At 54.0% G+C, this 19,579-nt stretch overlaps 1 protein-coding gene across 1 annotated transcript in view; it reads left to right on the forward strand.

Moving 5' to 3' along the window:
• Positions 1 to 14,412, forward strand: part of CAMKK1 (calcium/calmodulin dependent protein kinase kinase 1) — a 29,977-nt gene extending 15,565 nt beyond the window's left edge. The window contains exons 10-16 of the mRNA XM_025280836.3: positions 1,885 to 2,084; positions 4,004 to 4,057; positions 4,777 to 4,850; positions 7,035 to 7,122; positions 7,335 to 7,463; positions 9,833 to 9,936; positions 12,198 to 14,412. Of these exons, the coding sequence (XP_025136621.3) occupies positions 1,885 to 2,084; positions 4,004 to 4,057; positions 4,777 to 4,850; positions 7,035 to 7,122; positions 7,335 to 7,463; positions 9,833 to 9,936; positions 12,198 to 12,270 (722 nt within the window). The 3' untranslated portion in view covers positions 12,271 to 14,412. The remainder of the gene's footprint in view (positions 1 to 1,884; positions 2,085 to 4,003; positions 4,058 to 4,776; positions 4,851 to 7,034; positions 7,123 to 7,334; positions 7,464 to 9,832; positions 9,937 to 12,197) is intronic.
• Positions 14,413 to 19,579: the final 5,167 nt, after the last annotated feature.

Consider the following 19,579-nt stretch of genomic DNA (forward strand, 5'->3'; position numbering starts at 1 on the left):
AACAGGGTTGTTTGTTTGATGGTGATTGCAGATAGAGAGGTCAAGTTCTGAATTAAATATGTGTTTGAGGGACTTCCCTAGTGGTCCAGTGGTTAAGACTCCATGCTCCCAATGGAGGGGGCGTGGCTTTGATCCCTGGTCTGGGAACTAAGATCCTGCATGCTGCATAGTACGGCCAAAAACCAAAAATGTGATTGAGAAATATCGGGATATATATTGAGATGTCTACAGGATGTCCATTTGGATAAAGAGCTGAGAATTCAAGGGAGAGGCTAGAATTTGGGAGAGGCTAGAATTTGAGTCCACTTTGCATGGTCAAATACAGAGCCTCCTGAGCCCCATGCTCGAATGGGTGTGTGTCAAATGCTTCATGCACATCTGACACATAGGAGGAGAGTGCTGTAGGGTCGTGGGTTCTGTTGTTATTATTTTTTAAAAATAATTTTTATTTATATATTTGTTTTTGGCTGTGCTGGGTCTTCGTTGCTGCCTGGGCTTTTCTCTAGTTGCCGTGAGCGGAGGCTGCTCTGTAGTTGCGGTGTGCGGGCTTCTCATTGCGGTGGCTTCTCTTGTGGATTGAGGGCCTCCGGGTGCGTGGGCTTCAGTAGTTGTGGCTCCCAGGCTCTAGAGCACCAGGCTCGATAGTTGCAGCACACGGGCTTAGTTGCACTGTGGCATGTGGGATCTTCCTGGATTAGGAATCGAACCTGTGTCTCCTGCACTGGCAGTCAGATTCTTTACCGCTGAGCCACCAGGGAAGCCCCTCTGTTGTTAGTATTATATGACCCTCACTCCTTCTGCCCCCCACCCCCAGCCACCCTCTCCTTCTCCTCTCCCCTCCCCTGCCCTCCTTCCTATTCCATCTTCCCTTGTCTCCATCATCCCAGGATGTGTTGGTCCAGGGGAAGGTATTTGCTGAGTGGCGAGCTCATTAGTGCATGGCTGTGGGTGAAGTCAGTGCCTTTTCTCTGCTGGGACATCCCTGGTCATCTCAGTCTGAGCTGCTCGTCTCTTCCCAGCAATGCTGGACGCAGGAAGCAGGGTGGGCACTCAGCCTACTAGAGAAGGCTGACCATTACCCCAGCCATGTTCATCCTGGAGGTCCCAAAGCCTGGCATGCCCTCCCTCTCCAAAACCCCATTGGCCCAGAGTCCCAGGGCTGAGGGCAATACCTCTGCAGGATACCCCACAAGCCTACCCTCAGTCCAAGAAGCAGTGGCAGCTGTGACAGGCTGGGTAGGGGAAGGAACCGGAGGCAGGTTTATTTGTTTAATTGATTTATTTAGCTGCACGATGTCTTAGTTGCGACACACAGCGTCTTCAGTCTTCGTGTGGCATGCAGGACCTTATAGTTGCAGCATATGAACTCTTAGCTGTGGCATGTGGGATCCAGTTCCCTGACCAGGGATCGAACCTGGGCTCCTTGCATTGGGAACATGGAGTCTTAGCCACCAGGCCACCAGGGAAGTCCCAAAGTATGGAAAGATTCTGACGGGCTTTGAGCCTGCAGACAGCACTCACATGGAGGGGGGCCAGGGAGGGCCTATGGAGACCCTCTTCCTCCAGTTTCCTTTGACGTCCACTCAATGGCAAGGGCCTTGACTGCCATGGAGAGAGCACCGGGCTTGGAGTCCCAAGATTCCTAAGAGTCCAGGCTTGCCTCTATTACTAACAGCCTGAGTTAGTGTCTTCACTGCATAGCTGAGCAGGGGGCCCTGACATCCTCTTCCGAGGTCCTCATGAGACGAGTGTGTGCAGGGGCCAGGAAGTCTCAGCTGCTTCTCTCCTGGAGCTTGAGGCCGCCTCCTGGGCCAGGCGAGGGCCGAGGGGGCAGTTTTGGGTGAAGGGGCCCCAGGCCGACGCTCGAGCTGCCTCTCTCTGCAGTGCACTACCAGAAGATCATCCACAGGGACATCAAGCCATCCAACCTGCTTCTGGGGGACGACGGGCACGTGAAGATTGCTGACTTCGGCGTCAGCAACCAGTTCGAGGGGAACGACGCTCGGCTGTCCAGCACGGCTGGGACCCCAGCGTTCATGGCCCCCGAGGCCATTTCTGACTCTGGCCAGAGCTTCAGTGGAAAGGTGGCCCCCAGGGTCCAGTCTGGGTTGGGTTTAGATGGAGGGGTGGGAGAGCATGTCATGCCATCCCATGTCCAACCTGGGGGAGCCACCCAGGGTCCGGTCTGGGTTGGGGTTTAGGTGGAGGGGTCGGAGAGCATGTCATGCCATCCCATGTCCAATCTGGGGGAGCCAGGGTCCTTGTGTTTCAGGAGTGAGCACCAAACACGGCCCTCTCCCCAGGGTTTGCCTTTTCCTGGAGTCCAACAAGAACCCCAGCTTGGGTCTCCTCTAGTTCTCTGGCACAATGGCCCCCTGCAGAAATTTCTCACCAGCTGCTCTGTGCTGAGTTCTGGGCTAGGATGTGGAACAGTCAGAGCTCGGATAGCCCAGCTCCCTGACCTCTGGTCATGGTGAAAGAACAGGAAAGCTCCTGTCTAGGGCGATGTCGGAGGCTCCCCTGAATTCTTGGGCTATGGCAGTATTTGAACTAGGCCTTAAAGAACAGAGAGAATTTGCAGGAGGTGAGGTCCAGAGAACATACCAGAGAAGTGAGGGGTGCAGTGGCATTTGGGCAGAGTTTAGAGGGTCTGGAGTGTGGGCTTGGTCCCAAGTGACAGAGGCAGTGGCAAAGCTTTCTGAGCAGAGGCTGTGTTCTGTGTCCCCGGCACACAGCCTGCTGTCCCCTGTGGGGTGCTGGCTGCCCCCCACCGTGGTTCTGCCATGGAGGAAATGGTTGAGGAGTTTGGACACGTGTGTTGATATGGAGGTCAAGAGAGGGATGTAAATAGAGACTTTTATTTTTATTTTAATTAATTTTTACTCGAGTAGAATTTATTTACAATGTTGTGTTAGTTTCAAGTTTGCAGCAAAGTGAATCAGTTATACATATATACATATTAGGTCATTCCCATATAGGTCATTTTATCCCATTTGCCTTTTCACTGTGGAAGTTGTAGACATTATCCCCCCCTTTATGGCTAAATACTGCCAGGGATGTTTTCTGAGAACAAGGACATTCTGTTACATAACCTCAGTAGAGTTATGAAAGTCAGGACATTTATGATCAATAAAAGACTGTTACCTAAGCGACCTAAACGGCCTCACTCAGATTTCATCCGTTACCCCCATCCTGCGTCCTTTAATGCCTTTTCGTTTTCTGGTTCAGGATCCAATCCTGGGTCAGTTACTGCATTCACTTGTCCTGTCTCTTTGGGGCCCTTTAATCTGGAAGAGTGGCTTGGCCTTGGCATTTTCGAAGAGAACAGGCCTGTTATTTTGTAGAATGACATCAGTTTGCGTTTGCCTGGTGTTCCCTGATTGGATTCAGATGAGGCATCTGTGGCAGGAATGTGTAGGTAGAGATTTGAGGATCACTCACGTAAGAGAGAAAGTGGATATGAGAAGAGGAAGTGGGGTTCCAGAAGCAGGAACTTGTAGAGACAGGGCATATTTGAATCCAGGGTAGAGGGGAGCCCTGAGGGGTTGTGGAGGTGACTGAGGGCCAGAGGCTGTTCTGGTGTCAGAAAGAAGGTGGATGGTGGCTTCTCCAGTGGATCATCAGCAAGAGGGATGACTTCTCAAAGCCAGAGCTGGTTTAGCAAGTATAAATTCAATATTCCGGGGTCCATCAGTGTTATAGGTACTGCAAATGTGACCTTGTAGACGAGGTGGGTTTTGCACTGTTCTGTTGGAAACATGTCTGGTTTGGGCCCATTCCAAGGAGACTTGGAAACCCTAGAGGGCAGGGGCCCTGCTCTGGCCCTCCCCAGTGCTCAGCACAGGGTCCGGCATAGAACAAGGGCCTGGGAGTGTTTGTTGAGTGAATACATGACTGGGGAAGGAGGTCTCCTGCTTGCCCTCTCCCATGGCCCACTGGATCTGGGTGAGCAAGGAGTGTGTCTATTCCTTTTGGGGGACTGATGTGAACTGTTTCTTTCTAGGCCTTGGACGTGTGGGCCACAGGGGTCACGCTGTACTGCTTTGTCTATGGGAAGGTGAGTGCTGGGTGGGCTGGCAGAGATGGGGCCGGCCCACACCCCTGGCACCATGGGTTGGGCGAGCTGAGCCAGGATGCATGATAGATGTAGGCTGTGCCTTTGTGTCCTGAAGTAAAGTGACTTTGAAAGAGCCCACTCAGCTCAGAAATGATGGAAGGAAAAGGGGCGTTTCTATTTTTCTCAGGTTCCCTTGTCCCCTTGAGGGGATGGATTCATGTGCAGGAGTCCTGAGTCAGCAGACCTCCCGTGGAGGTTAGACGGTGGTCTTAAACACCACTCCAGCCTGAGTGCTCCCTGTCTTTCTATCCTTCGATGCCATTCATTCATTTACAAATTCACTCAATCCTTCATTCACTCAACAAATTGTCCTGGACACCTGCTCAGAGTCAGGCCAGACCCCCGACCTTGACATGGCCGAGATCCCTGTCCAGAGGTATTCCCACTCCAGGGACCGTGCTGAGGCACAGGACAGAATCTCGGGGAGCACGCTCCCAAACCTTAGGCCCCGGCAGTGCAGGCCTTGCTGTAAGTGGCTGTTACGCTGGCAGGTACACAGTGTCCCTCCATGACACATCCATTCAGTCCACGTTTGTTGGACATCTCCTGTGGGCCAGACGCTGATGAGGCCCCCCCCACCCCCATCTCATGAGGAGCCCAGAGCTGCCCCCAGTGGGCTGAGGCGCTGGGCCCACATCCTTTGTCTCTTCCCCCTGCAGTGCCCGTTCATCGACGATTACATCCTGGCCTTGCACCGCAAGATCAAGAACGAGGCTGTCATGTTCCCCGAGGAGTGAGTTGTCCAGTTGTCCACCATGGGCCCGCCCACCCCCAGGGAGGCATGTCTGAGTCTTAGCAGAGCTTTTGTCCTTCCAGGGCCCCGCCCCAGCCTGCAGACCTGGAGGTGGGGGTACTTCTCCCTGGGAGCAGATAGGGGGAGATGTCAGAGGGTCCCAGACACCTGAGTCAGATCTCCTTGTACAGACAGGAACTCTGGGTCCAGGAGTGGGGCAGGGATGACCCCAGGTTACATGTTCATCTGCTCCTTCACTGAAGGCCTCCATGAGATCAGTGACATCACCCCCACGTAGACCCTGCATCCATGGGGAACTTCCACCTTCTCCACATAGGGTGGGGGTCTTCATGGCGCCAGTGTGCTTCCCCATTTCACAGATGGAAAAGTGGAGGCTCAGTGGGCCTCAGACTTCAAGCCACTCCTTCCGCCCTCCCCCTTCCTATGCGACTGAGGTCCCTAAGCCCAAAGGGACAGTTTGGAGACGCCCCTGTGCTCATTCATGGTTCTGATCAAGATGCTGGTTACCACAGCAGCTGGCCTGAGGACCCAGCCTTCACATTTTAGGGCCCTTTTGCCTTTTGCTCAGAGTGCCCCAGGCAGCTCAGAAACCAACGTGGGAGCTGTCCTCTGTGCTCCTACCCCCTCTTGCCCAAAACTTCCTGTCTGGCTCCAAGCCTTGGTGAGTCCACTGCTTACATTTCTTTTGGCTCCGTTGCCAAGTGCACCTCCTATCTGGTTCAGTCCTCCGCCCTGTCCAACCACCACGGTCAGGCAAAGTGACCCTATAAAACACAACACATCTCACCCTATCTCCTGCTTCAAGAACAGGTGCACCCTGGCCCAGGCATTCAAGGACCCCCAGGTCCCACCCGCTGTTCACCCACCACATGGCTCCCCGCCCACCCAGCTGCCGCCCCCACAGCACTGGCTGGTCCCTTTCCTCTGACTGCTGGTCTTCTTGCCCTTCCTCCTGCTCTGTATCCTCCCCAGCCCAGGAGTTTTAAAAGGGATTAGGAATCTAGGCCAGCAGAGGGAGTGAAGGTCATAGTCCTAAGAGTAGGTTCCTCCTGCCAAGAATTTAAGTAGCAATGAAGCCTGAAGCCTGGGCAGAGCCGGTCGAAGCTGATGTGGGCTGAGCCCTGTGCCCTTCCCCATGAGCCTTGGCCCTGCCGCACTCTTGGTGCGGGGTCGGGGTGGGGAGTGAGGTGAGGTGATGCGGGGCTTGGTTTCCTTCTCTGTCCAGTAGGTATCCTCCTGGCTGCCTCCCTGGTGGACGAAAGGAGAAGATGGGGGTGGGGTGAGTGGGGCTGAAGGCCCCCTGGAGTCTCATAAAGCGACTCTTCTTACATTATCCTCATCATCTCTGCCCTCTGCGGGCGGGTGTCCAACACCCACGGGAGCCTGTTTGTGTGTCTGTGACCTCTGCCCCCTGAGGGTGACTGCTTTACGTTGTACTCAGGGGAGAAGGATATCCGTACCCTTGTTCTGAAACTCTCTCCTTCCACCTTGGTGCCTCGGGGGCATCCCTCCTGTCCTGCTCTCTGAGACCTGAGGGTCAGCAGTGTTTCTGCCCTGTGTGTGGGTGCTCAGTCATGTCTGACTCTTTGTGACCCCATGGACTGTAGCCTTGCCAGGCTCCTCTGTCCATGGAATCTTCCAGGAATACTGGAGTGGGTGGCCATTTCTTTTTTTTTTTAATATAAATTTATTTATTTTAATTGGAGGCTAATTACTTTACAATATTGTATTGGATTTGCCATACATCAACACGAATCCGCCACGGGTGCACACGTGTTCCCCATCCTGAACCCCCTTCCCACCTCCCTCCCCATACCATCCCTCTGGGTCATCCCAGTGCACCAGCCCTGAGCATCCTGTATCATGCATCAAACCTGGACTGGTGGTCCATTTCACATATGATACTATACATGTTTCAATGCCATTCTCCCAAATCATCCCACCCTCGCCCTCTCCCACAGAGTCCAAAAGACTTACTCCGGGGGATCTTTCTGACTCAGGGATCGAACCCGCATCTCTGGCATCTCCTGCACTGGCAGGCGGGTTCTTTACCACCGAGCCATGTGTCAATTCAGGGAAGCCCAGAGCAGGGTAGGGTGGAAAGGCGGGAAGGAAAGGACCATCAGCTGTCTCTCCCTCGTCTCCTTCCTTCCTCTTCTTTAGGCCAAAGGTCAGCGAAGAGCTCAAGGACTTAATCCTGAAGATGCTAGACAAGAACCCTGAAACGAGAATTGGGGTGCCAGACATCAAGGTTGGGAAGCAGAGGTGCTGGGCTGGGCTGGGCCGCAGAATGCAGGCCTTGGTTTCCCCATTTGAGGAGCCTTACACTGGAGGCATGTGTGTGCTGGGTTGGGGCTTGTGGCCTTTGGACCCTCAAGGGGACTGCTGGTGGAATGCCCAGGTCCTTTGCTGGCCAGTGTCTATCACCGGTGGCCCTGACCCTCCCTATCCTCTCCTCCACAGTTGCACCCCTGGGTGACCAAGAATGGGGAGGAGCCCCTTCCCTCGGAGGAGGAGCACTGCAGCATGGTGGAGGTGACAGAGGAGGAGGTGAAGAACTCGGTCAGGCTCATACCCAGCTGGACCACGGTGGTAAGTGGATGGGGGCAGAAGGTGCCAACTCCTGGGAGGGCCTGGCGGCGGGCGTGGGCACCACCTGAGACTTGCTCTGTGCTGGGCCCGATGACGGGACCGACGGCTTCCTGGTTGGCCAGCCTGTTTCACCGCAGACCCACAGGAACAAGGTCACGCTATTCAGTCTCATGGTAGGGAGACCAGGAGGCGTGGTGAGGAGAGTGAATGATTTAAATATACTGACCCTTGCTGAGTGTCAACATTCACCACGACTGGAGAAGCATTTCCTTCCTTCCTTCCTAAGGTTTATTGAACTTCTGCTATTTTCCAGGCACTGGACTAGGTGCCAAGGACATGACAGGGGAAAGGCCTCGGATGCCTTTGATTTGGAGAAGTGACCCCGGGGCCCCCGCACGTCAGGCAGACACCACCTGTGTGCTCCCCCTTCTCTCCTGTCAAGTTTTAGATGTTCTCATCCTCCTCTGGACATCTTCCACTGTTAAGTTGGAAGTTATTAACATAGCCCCTGATGGCCATCTGGTTTTTTTTTTTTTTGGTGGGGGCGGGCATGGGACACTGAGAGTCATGGCCTGCCCTGTGCTGAGGTTTCGGGGTGAGTCAGGGTGAGCACGATGCCAGGAGAGCGAGCTGGAGCCTGTGCCGGGGGCGGGGTCTGGTCTGTGCACTTCATGCCTCCCTACTGGGTCCAGGCCCAGCTAGGGCCAGCAGGCTAAAGGTTCCTGAACTCCACAGAGCTCCAGGGCTGTATGGAATCCCTGGAATTATCAGCTCCTATAGCAAATGGCACCCCACTCCAGTACTCTTGCCTGGAGAATCCCAGGGACGGTGGAGCCTGGTAGGCTGTAGCCCATGGGGTCGCTAAGAGTCGGACACGACTGAGCGACTTCACTTTCACTTCACTGCATTGGAGAAGGAAATGGCAGCCCACTCCAGTGTTCTTGCCTGGAGAGTCCCAGTGACGGCAGAGCCTGGTGGACTGCCGTCTATGGGGTCGCACGGAGTCGGACATGACTGAAGCGACTTAGCAGCAGCAGCAGCAGCAGCAGCAGCAGCAGCATAGGATCCATACTGCCACATCCCTGGTCTTAGCTACCTTCATCTCTCTCCTGAACCAGTGGAATTGCCTCCCAGCTTGACCCCCTGATTCCACCCTTGCTCTGGTCCCCCTACAGTAAATGCTCAGCTCAGCAGCCAGGGTGGTCTGGTGACCTGGTCACGTCACTTCTCAGCTCAGACCCTGCATGGCCTGCCTGTCCTCCTTTCCCTGCCAACCTCCTCTCTTCCCTCCATTCTCTTGGTTCCAACCATGTACCACGGAAGCTGCTGCCCCAGTGCCTTTGAACATCCTTTCCCTCTGACTGGGACACTCCAGCCCCAGTGTCCACAGAGCCGCTTCCTCACTCCCTCCAGGTCTTCATTCCAGAGTCACCTTGTTGTGAGACGAGACCCTTCCCAGCCCCCTTATCAAAAATTCCATCCTCCTCTTTGTCATACCTTATCCCCCTTCCTTGTTTTATTTTTTCCACCTGAGCCCTTACCACTAATGAACATATGTTCTACTCATCTGTCTTATTTATTGCCTGTCTCTGCAACTAGAATATAAACTCCATGCTGCTGATGCTGCTAAGTTGCGTCAGTCATGTCTGACTCTGCGCGACCCCATAGACAGCAGCCCACCAGGCTCTGCCGTCCCTGGGATTCTCCAGGCAAGAGTACTGGAGTGGGTGCCATTGCCTTCTCCGATAAGCTCCATGAGGGCAAGAATATTTGACGCAGTGTGCTCCCTGTGCCTAGAATAGTGTCTGGCATATGTAGGCACTCAATGTAACACTTGTTGATAGAAAGAAGGAAAGAAGAGATGAAGGTAGCCCTGGCGCCATGCACAGGTGTGAGAGTTTATGTGCATGTGGGCAGGGGGGATGGAGCTGTCCTTATAGCGGGAGGAGGGACAAAGTCACAGAGTCAGGGATAGGGGCCTGTCCCCTGTCGACATCCCCCCACTCCACTGCGCAGCCCAAGACAGCCTCTCCTCCATTATCCATCCTTCCTGCGCAGCCAGAAGGCATTTCTTTATTGCACTCCCTGTGCCCTCCGCCTGGTGTTCCAGATCCTTCCTGGTCTGCTACCGGCCTCGGTGTCCCCCATGCACCAGGCTCCTCACTGTTTCCAGAATCCACCCTCAACCACCTTCCCTCCATGCTCTTGCCCTTTCCTCTGCTTGGGATGCTCCTCCTTGTCCTGCCCCAGGAAAGGGAACCTCAGCAGGGCCACCCAGCCGCCTCCCCGTCTGGAAGTCAGAGTGGAGGCTGCCTGTGTGTCTGGGAACCTGGGGGCCTGTGTTCCTCATGCTGACACATCTTCCCCAGATCCTGGTTAAGTCCATGCTGAGAAAGCGTTCCTTTGGCAACCCGTTCGAGCCCCAGGCACGGAGGGAAGAGCGATCCATGTCTGCCCCAGGAAGCTTACTGTCGTAAGTACTGGTGGGCTGAGACCTGCCGGGCGCTCCCTGGGGTGGGGTGGGGGCTGCGGCACATCCCCTCACTCTGAGCATCACTAGGCTGAGCCCCGAGCCTGGGGATTCAGCCAGGCCTCACAACAGGGCCCCACCTGCACCTGTGTTCTCAGCCCCTGGCAGCCTAGTTGAGGTTTCCAGACAGGCCTCAGGTCTGCTCTTTGTAGAAGGCTGGCTTATCTTGGAGGTAGGGACTGCTTCTTCCTGGTCTGGGGGAGTGTTTGCTGCTTTTCTGAGTGGCCTGTGCAATCTCTGGTCATTGCTGAGGCCGTGCGCCCAGTCAGCACTTTGTAAATGCTTATCCAGCAAGTAAGGACAGGCTGGCCGATGACGACGACGGCCAAGAAAAAGGAACCCCCATGGCTGCAGGCTCCCTCCTGAGAGCCAGGCCTGTGCATTCACCACCTCCTGAGAGAGGGCCAAAAAGCAGTTCCCCAAACCTCCGTGAGCCCTGTCCTCAGCACTTCCGCCTTCTTCCACTGAAATAAAAGTCAGTTTGGGGTGCCAGCGAGCCCTGCTGGAGTTTGTGCAGAGACCCGCAGGGAGAAGGCAGTGAGGGGTCCTGGGCCTTGGGGAGCACGCCTTCTCTGAAGAGCATGTGGGGAGGCGCAGCCCCTCCTCCCCGCAGCCCCTTCATAGGCTGCAGGAAGGCGTGCTCCCCAGGGAGGTGAGCAGCAGCCACTGTCCACGTTCCTCGGCCTCTCAGGAAGGGGCAGTTTCGCTTGTGCCATCCAGGGGCCCAGATGTTGGTTTTGTTCATGTAAGGCCACCTTCTTGTAAGTGGGCTCTTCAGACTATTGAGTCCCATCATTGTGGACGAGCTGGTGTCTGCTCCCTGACAGAGGTTTCTCACCCTCAGGGAGGTACCTGTACCAACCTCGGGCCCTCCTCTTGACAAAGGAGGGTTGCAGGTGGGGGCCTGGGAGAGGCCTTGACTGTCCTGAGCTTACCGCCTGTTCCCTGTGAAGTGGCCAGTCCTGGGAGACGGAGTCCTTGTCCTCCTCGGGATCTGCAGGCCACAATGCTGGAACTGGGTTTCGTGTAGGGGACCATATATCTACCATCCAAATGGAGCCACTTTGGAGAGTGAAAGAGAAAGCTATTGCTAATTATGTCCAGACAGCAGACAGAACTAAGACCAGAGGAGCAAACCTGGACATCTGGTCTCTAGCTAAGTGCCTGTGACTCAGCGCCCCCTGGTGGTGGGACAGGCCAGTCACAGGCTAAGGACACATCCAGCCCAGGTCAATGACGGGCACAGGGCTGAATGCCAAGGGTACAACTGAGCAAGGCAGCCATTGTTCTTTTATGGACACGTTAGTGGGGAGACAGGTCAGTTCCTTCATCTGGACTGTGAAAGGATGGGGCTTAACACTTCCTAGATACAAAAATTCTAATTCTGTGACACAGGCTTCCCCAGTGGCTTAGTAAAGAATCTGCCTGCAATGCAGGAGCTGCAGGAGACACAGGTTCAGTCCCTGGGCTGGGAAGATCCCCTGGAGGACATGGCAAGCGATTCCAGTATTCTTGCCTGGATAAGCCCATGGACAGAGGAGCCTGGTGGGCTATGGTGCATAGGGTCACAAAGAGTTGGACATGACTGAAACAGCTTAGCATGTACACATGTCACAGGTTTAGTTTTGAAAAGTAGATTTTACCCCATCAGAGTCCCAACATTTATCCTTGATTGACTCTGTTCTTTATGCTTTGGGATAACTCTATAGTAGAATTAAATGGGATGGATCCTTTTTAAAGATATCAAAACCCATTTATTAATCTTTTTTTTTAAAGGCCCTGGCACGGGGTTGTGGGGTGTGATATCAGGATGATAATAGGAATCTACTGAATATGGGACAGAATCCCAAGACTGATGGGTAGAATCTGTCCTGTGAACAAAGCAAAAGCAAAACCAAAGCCCTCCTACCCTGGACCATGGGGCCTGAGCCAGGCCATGTCTGGTCAGATCTGGCAAGGCTCCAGAAGTCAGGGTGGGAAGTCTAGACTTCCTTTCCAAGCAATAGGGAGCCATGGAGGGTTGTGGGCTGAGACTATGGGTGGGGGAACCAGCAAGGGACCACAATGCAGGGTGGCGAGACTGAGATGAGCTTGGGGGATTTGAGAGATATGGATAAAAATGCCTATGAGTGTGTATGAGCGTGTCCTCCTGCATGCATGTTCTGACCTCTGAGGTCCCTCTGCCCCTGGTGTCCCCTGAACAGGAAAGACGGGTTTGGCGAAGGAGGCAAAAGCCCAGAGCTGCCCGGTGTCCAAGAAGACGAGGCTGCGTCCTGAGCCCCCCGCATGCGCCCAGGGCCGCCCGGCAGCACGCTCATCCCGCGCCTCCAAAGGCCCACCGCCCTCATGCCAACAGCCGACCCTGCCGGCCGGGGGCTAAGGACTGTGGCCCCTCTCCCGGCCCTCCTCCCCCGTCTGCATGACCTCCGCGCGCACGTGTCAGGGGCAGGATCGGAATGTGTGTCACCTGGGGTGTAGGGGGTGGGTAGGGCTCCCACAAGGCCTTTCTCTTCGTCCTGGCTCTCCCTGGCGGGACTCATCCTTTGGGGAAGCTCGGTGCCCGTGGTGCCTTAGAAACCCAGCCGGGCCGGTTGGCAAGGCCCAGGGGCAGGAGGCAGGAAACCAGGAAGGCGAGTGGGAAGCCTGTAGAGGCCAGGTGGGCGTGGCTCAGCGGCCGCACGCTCGAGGAGGGGCGCACGCTGCCCACCTCCGGGGGGCGCTGTCGGAGCCCGTGTCTGCGGAGAACACTGGCGTGGAGGCTCTGAGTCCTTGGTGGGTAGTCCTGGGCCTCGCTGGGGCTGGGGCCAATGTCGGAGAATCCAGATTCCTTTTTATTTTGTTTGTCATCTGGTGGGGGAGGCAGGTGCACAGCCCTGCTTGGGAACATCTAATGAGCTGCGGGTGGTCCCCGGCGTGCCCACCATTCCTTGGCCACCAAGTGGACTGGACTGACCGTCCTGGATCGTATTTCAGCCCTCTCCGCAGAAGGGGCCAAGTTGAGGCTTTGAGCAGAGAGGCCTGAACCAAGAGCATCACTCTTCCCTGCGCCTCCCTCTCTCCCGCGGTGGCTCCCTAGAGCTGCGGCTGCAGAAAGACACGAGGGTTGACATTGACCGAGGGCCCTGGGCTCACATGCCTGTGGGCTTAAAGATGGTAAAGTCACAGAAATCAGATCATCAGCCGGCCTCCCCATCTGGCCCCAGAAGCTGCCCTCACATTCCAGCGCCCAAAGGACCAACTGCCCAGGTTGGAGGCTGCACTAGAGGCCTAACCCTGGTGGGGTGTGCACGCGGGCAGTTGCCCACAGAGAGGTGGGCCTTTTGTTACTGCCTCACCCCGACAGTCGTCATCCTGTCTGCTCAGAGCTGGAGCTGACTTCTCTCTGGGATCAGTGCCTGGCTGGTGGCTCGGCCTTGGACTGACCAAATGCTCAAGAGACTGACCCCCCCAAAGGAAAATAAAGCAGGACTCGGATGCCTGCCCTGAATACATGAGCCAAACAAGGGATTTCAGTCGCCTGCACTGGGTTCGTGTGGCAGGAGTGCTCTGTTGAGAGGAAAGAAGGCGGGGCTGGAGGAACGGTGCCTCCCGCGTGTTCTCTGTGCCTGTGGGTGTACCTCGCTCCTCCGCACACGCGCCCATGTGTGCCCATCTGCTGCACACAGCATGTCTTGCACTGGCAGATGCATCTGTAATATACTTTCTATGTTTATTTAAGGCTCTGAGCAGAATGCGGCCCGTTGTCACTGGGTCCATGTTTCTCCCTGCTCCTTTGCACTAAGTCATTGTAACCCAGGGCTTAAACGATGATTTGGTACTGTTCTTCAGAACACTTTTATGGAGTTCATGGGAGGCCATTCACAGAGCAGCATGTTTTCCTTCAGCATCTGTGTGCTGAGACCTGGAGGGTAGGGGTTTCAAGGACACCTCACCACCACCTTGCAGGCTCACAGTGGGCTTAGCTTCACTGGGGCCCAGCTTCATTGGGGTGGGTCCAGCTTCACTGGGGGTGGGCCCAGCTTCATTGGAGGTGGCCCCAGCTTCACTGGGGGTGGGCCCAGCTTCATTGGAGGTGGGCCCAGCTTCACTGGGGGTGGGCCCAGCTTCATTGAGGTGGGCCCAGCTTCACTGGGGGCGGGCCCAGCTTCATTCGGGGTGGACCCAGCTTCATTGGAGGTGGGTCCAGCTTCACTGGGGGCGGACCCAGCTTCATTGGGGGTGGACCCAGCTTCATTGGGGTTGACCCAACTTCTTCGGGGTGGGCCCATATTCACCCCATTGCTGAGGGTTTTGGTTGGCATCATTGTTTCTGAATGTAGCACAAGGGATGGATAAACTCCATAAGGGTGTTTTAAAAATTAACTTCCCAGGAAGTGAGTTAAAATCAATAAAAGCCCTTTCTTGAGTTTAAAAAAAAAACAACACAGACTTGTATGTACATTTTCTGCACCTGGATGTGTTCTTTCTCACCAGCTGGCTTTGCTACCTTTTCTGCAGGGGTCTGAGTAGGAAAACAGGGGGAGAAACTCTGAGTGTGGAGGAGGCTGGAGGGCTGGAGGGAGGGGTGATTGGGAAGGCAGCTACCTTCCCAGCACGATACCGCCAATGCTGCACCAAGAGGGTTGATTTGAAGAGTGAGGGGCTACAGTTCAGGATGTGACTCAGTCTCCTTGGTGGGTCCTATGGCTCCTGCTTAGAAAGAGCAGGGTGTTTGGGAGCCCATCGGCAGCCCCTAAGGACATCCTGCCTGTTTCACGGGGGCCCAGGGAGGCCAAAGTCTGCTCCTGGGGAGCCAGTGCCACTCCTCATCGGGCTCAAGTCCCAGGTGGGCACTCTCAGGAGTCCCTGTGCCACGGGCCCGTGTCCTCCTGGTGCCCCTTAGCCTCGGGCACTGGTACCAGCTTTTTGGCTTCCTTTGTAGCTCAGGTGGTAAAGAATCCATCTGCAATGCAGGTGACGTGGGTTCGATCCCTGGGTTGGGAAGATCCCCTGGAGAAGGGAAAGGCTACCCACTCCAGTATTCTGGCCTGGAGAATTCCATGGATTCTACAGTCCATGGGGTCAAAAAGAGTAGGACATGACTGAGCAACTTTCAGTTTTACCAGCGTTTTGGACCCAGCAGCTCCCCTCTTGTAGGAGGCCTCTCCATAGCCATGATGAGAATAGTCATCATTGGGCTACTTCCCTGGTGGTCCAGGGGTCAAGGCTGCCCCTCCTAATGCAGAGGGTGTGGGTTTGATCCCTGCTCAGGGAGCTAGATCCCACAAGCCACAACTAAGAGTTCACATGCCACAACTAAGCCCTGGGGCAGCCAATACATATTTTGTTAAAAAATGATCTACCCCGCCCCTCAATTTTGGACCCACCATCTCTCACTTCCTCACTGGTCTCTGGCCTTGATCAGTGCTCCAATCCATCTTCTTACAAGCAGCCAGTGATCTTTGGGCACCCACCTGACCACATCCACCCCTCTCAGAACCCTTCTGAGCTCCCTACAGTGCTCAGCCTGGGGTTTGAGGCCATTGCCATCAGCCCCGAAGGCCTCCCTGTATGCTCTCCTGACCCATGCCCCACCCACCCCCTCTCCTTGCTCCCCATGGCTCCTCAGACTTGCCCACTCCTCCCCGATGTGGCCATCCCCCATCCCCGCCCCTGCTCATCGCTGTTGGCCCCACCCTCCAAGGCCTATTCTGCAGTGGGAAAAATCCTCAGGCTGGTTCATCCTCGGCGCTGGTCACCAAATCTCCTGCCTGGGTCTGACAGTCCAGTTTGTCATGTGTTCCAGGAGCTCTAAATGGGACCGCAATGTCATTTCGCCACGAGGACAGCCACTCTATGTGCCATACTAAGGTCAGGAAACTGAGGCTCAGAGTCACACTCGTGAGTTAGGGAAGAGCCAGGCTAGAGCCCAGGTCTCCTGCCCCCACCCCCACCCAGGTCTTCCATGTCATCTGTCAGGAAAACCAAGAGCCCTGCACACCTGGAAGAACTAGGAAAAATCAGAGATGGGGGTTGCACTCCCAGGCCTAACCACAGGGTGGAGGTGAGTCCAGGCCAGGGTGCCCAGCTGAAGGCTTGAGGCAAGTCCGAGCTTTACCCTGGAAGGTCCTGATTTTTTCCAGAGAATGTCTTTGGGCTCCGAATTCCATAGGCACTGTGCCTGGTCTCTCCTCCCCCCAACCTCTATCATCCTATATGGTCTCAGCCTGAAGGAGAGGAGGGATGGGTGGTCAGGGCCACTGAGAGGCCCAGTATTCCCAGGGAACATCCAGACGCATACTGGGACCCATATAAACAGTTCACAGGTTCTAGAATCACTCCCCTAAACACAGACTGGCACATCCACATAACCTCCCCTCAGGAAAACAAGCAGACCCATCTATGGGGCTTCCTCCTGGGCCCCTGGGGTTCCACTGAGGGAGGCCAGGGAACAATGTGGTGGGTGGTACTGGGCCCTAGGAGTCAACTGGGGCCCAGAAGGAGACCAGGAGGGGCTGGGAGGAGACTGTCCTCTGTCCCACCTGCAGAACAAAGCCCTGGTCACTCCCTGCACCGCATCAGCCTCCTGATGGTCTGGGTGTCCATGGCTTAAATGACCACTTCCTGTCCCTGTCCCTGTCCCTTCCTGCACACACACACCCCTGGATCTGCCCCCTGGGGTCTCAGACACATCCATTTTTCCAGCTAGGATGACCCAGGGAACAAAGTCTGGGTCCTCTCACTCTCCAGGACAGCTGACAGTTTATCATTAGCCCATGCCAGCTTTGTGGTCAACTTCCTTGCCCTTTCCATCTTGCCTTCCCTGCCTAGACCCCCACCATCTCCAAGTCACCTCCTCCAGGAAGCCTTCCCTGGTCCACTGTCCCAGAGGCACCCTTGGCATGTGGTCTGGTGTCTGGTCCATCTGCTACAAGACTGGAAACAGGGCTCAGGGGTTGCAGCCTTGTCCACTGACTGTGTCACTCCCTGATCTGCCATGGTGAAGACCATTCAAAAAGCATCTTTCAACTAAATCACAAGAACAGGGCCTCCCTCCCACCCAAGGGCCTCCCTCCCACCCATCCCCCACTTCGGGAATCCCATTCTCTCCACCTGATCCCTAGGAAGCTCCTTCCCTGGCCTGTATATCTCTGGCCTTTGCTGGTCATCACCTCCTGCTCCTCAGCTTTCTAACTAGCTCAGGTCTCCCCTTAACCATTTACCCAATTTCTACTCCGTTGGCTCTCTGAAGGCTGCTGCTTCATACTCCCAGGCATTCAAAAAGAACCCCCTTTGCCTTCTCACTCAAACACCCTCTGCACAGGCTCCGTCTTCCCTCTCACTGCCTGGTTCACTCTGCCCCGTCCCCAGCAGGGCTGGTCACTGCTTGGCCTAGTCATAGCACATGCTCTTGGCTGATACTCTCTGCACTGACAGCCTGTTGACCCACTGGTCTTTTGGTCTCAAGACCCACCCCCTTGGCCCAGGCACAGGTCCACACTGAAGGAATAATCTCACAACCACAGGGAACCAAAACACGGAAAGGAGCTGGTTAAACTTCTCTACCCTCAGTCTCCCCCAGGTCCAGGGGATCAGCCTTGAGGTGAGGAGCTTTCCCGGGAGAGGATCTGCATGCTCCCAAGTGCTCTGGTCTTCTTTCAGCTAATCTTGCCAACTTCCACCTGTCTTCCTGAGAAACTACACCCCAAAAAGGAGCGAGGGCTCCCAGCTGTGATTTGCCCTCTCCCAGTCTCAATTCAGCCTAAACAGCAGTTATCAATGTGGCTAGAATTTCCTAGGGAGCTTTTTTTTTTTTTAATTAATTAATTATTTTAAATATTTTATTTATTTTTATTTATTTACTTGGCTGTGCCAGGTCTCATTTGTGGCACGTGGCATCTTCCTTGTGACATACGAGCTCTAGTTCCCTGATCAGGGATAGAACCCAGGCCCCCTGTATTGGGAGTGCAGTCTTAACCACTGGACCATCAGAAGTCCCTCCTAGGGAGCTTTTAAAAAATCATCCACCCCTAGAGATTCTGATTTAATTGGTCTGGGATGTAATCTGGGTGTCAAGGTTTTGTTGTTGTTTTAACAAACAGACTTTATTTTTTGAAACAGTTTGAGGTTGACAGAGAAATTGAGTAGAAAGTATAGAGTCCCATATACCCTCTCACCCCTGCCCTGACCCAATTTCCCCTGCTAGTAATCTTGCCTTAATGTGGTACACTTGTTATAACAGATGAGATAATATCGATACGCTATTATTAGCTAAGGCCACAGTTTACTGTGGGGTTCACTTTTTGATTTGCACATTCTGTGAGTTTTGAAAAATGTATGTCATGCATCCACCATTACAGTTTCATACAGAATAGTTTCACTGCCCTAAGAATTCCTTGTATTCTATTTGTTTATCCCTCCCTCACCACCACCACCTCCCCTCACCGCCATCTCCCCCAGTGCTTGGCAATCACTTCTCTTTTTTTTACCGGACTCAGTACATAATCCTTTCAGCGTCTAGATGATTTAAAATTTTTTAAATCATTTTAGAAATTAAGATAAAATTGGCATATACCATTGTATAGGTTTAAGGTATGCATGATGTTGATCTGATACATTTGTATTGCAGTAAGATTGCCATTGTAACAGGAGCTAACACCTCTGTCTTGTTATAATTATTCTTTCTTTCTTTGAGAGGAATAGAGTAGCTTTGTTACTTTTCCAGGCAAAGGGGGAACACAGCAGGCTAGCACCTCAAGAACTGTGCCCCCTTCCCTGGTAAGTAGGGAGAGGTTATATAATCATTGTTGTTGTTCAGTCAGTCAGTTGTGTCCACCTCTTTGCAAACCCATGGACTGCAGCACGCCAGGCTTCCCTGTCCTTCACCATCTCCTGGAGCTTGCTTAAACTCATGTCCACTGAGTCGGTGATGCCATCCAACCATCTTGTCCTCTGTTGTCCCCTTCTCCTCCTGCCTTCAACCTTTCCCAGCATCACGGTCTTTTCTAATGAGTCGGCTCTTCGCATCAGGTGGCCAAAGTATTGGAGTTTCAGCTTCAGCATCAGTCCTTCCAATGAATATTCAGGGTTGATTTCCTTTAGGATTGACTGCTTTGATCTCCGTGCAGTCCAAGGGACTCTCAAGAGTTTTCTTCAGCACCACAGTTCAAAAGCATCACTTCTTTGGCACTTAACCTTCTTTATAGTCCAACTCTCATATCTACACATGACTACTGCAAAAACCATAACTTTGACTAGATGGACCTTTGTTGGCAAAGTTATGTCTCTGCTTTTTAATACCTGTTTAGGTTTGTCATAGCTTTTCTTCCAAGGAGCAAGCGTCTTTTAATTTCGTGGCTTGCAGTCGCAATCCGCAGTGATTTTGGAGTCCAAGAAAATAAAACCTGTCACTGTTTCCAATTTTTTCTCCATCTATTTGCATGAAATGATGGAACAGGATGCCATAATCTTAGTTTTTGAACGCTGAGTTTTAAGCCAGCTTTTTCACTCTCCCTTTCGCCCTCATCAAGAGAGGGTGTAGCTATTTTCTAAGCCCAGACTGCTCTAGGCAGTCAGCTCAGGGACCGTCCTCTACATCAGGCCCTGC

This window comes from Bubalus bubalis, chromosome 3 (genome assembly GCF_019923935.1).
Source record: "Bubalus bubalis isolate 160015118507 breed Murrah chromosome 3, NDDB_SH_1, whole genome shotgun sequence".
In the NCBI taxonomy this organism is placed as follows: Eukaryota; Metazoa; Chordata; class Mammalia; order Artiodactyla; family Bovidae; genus Bubalus; species Bubalus bubalis.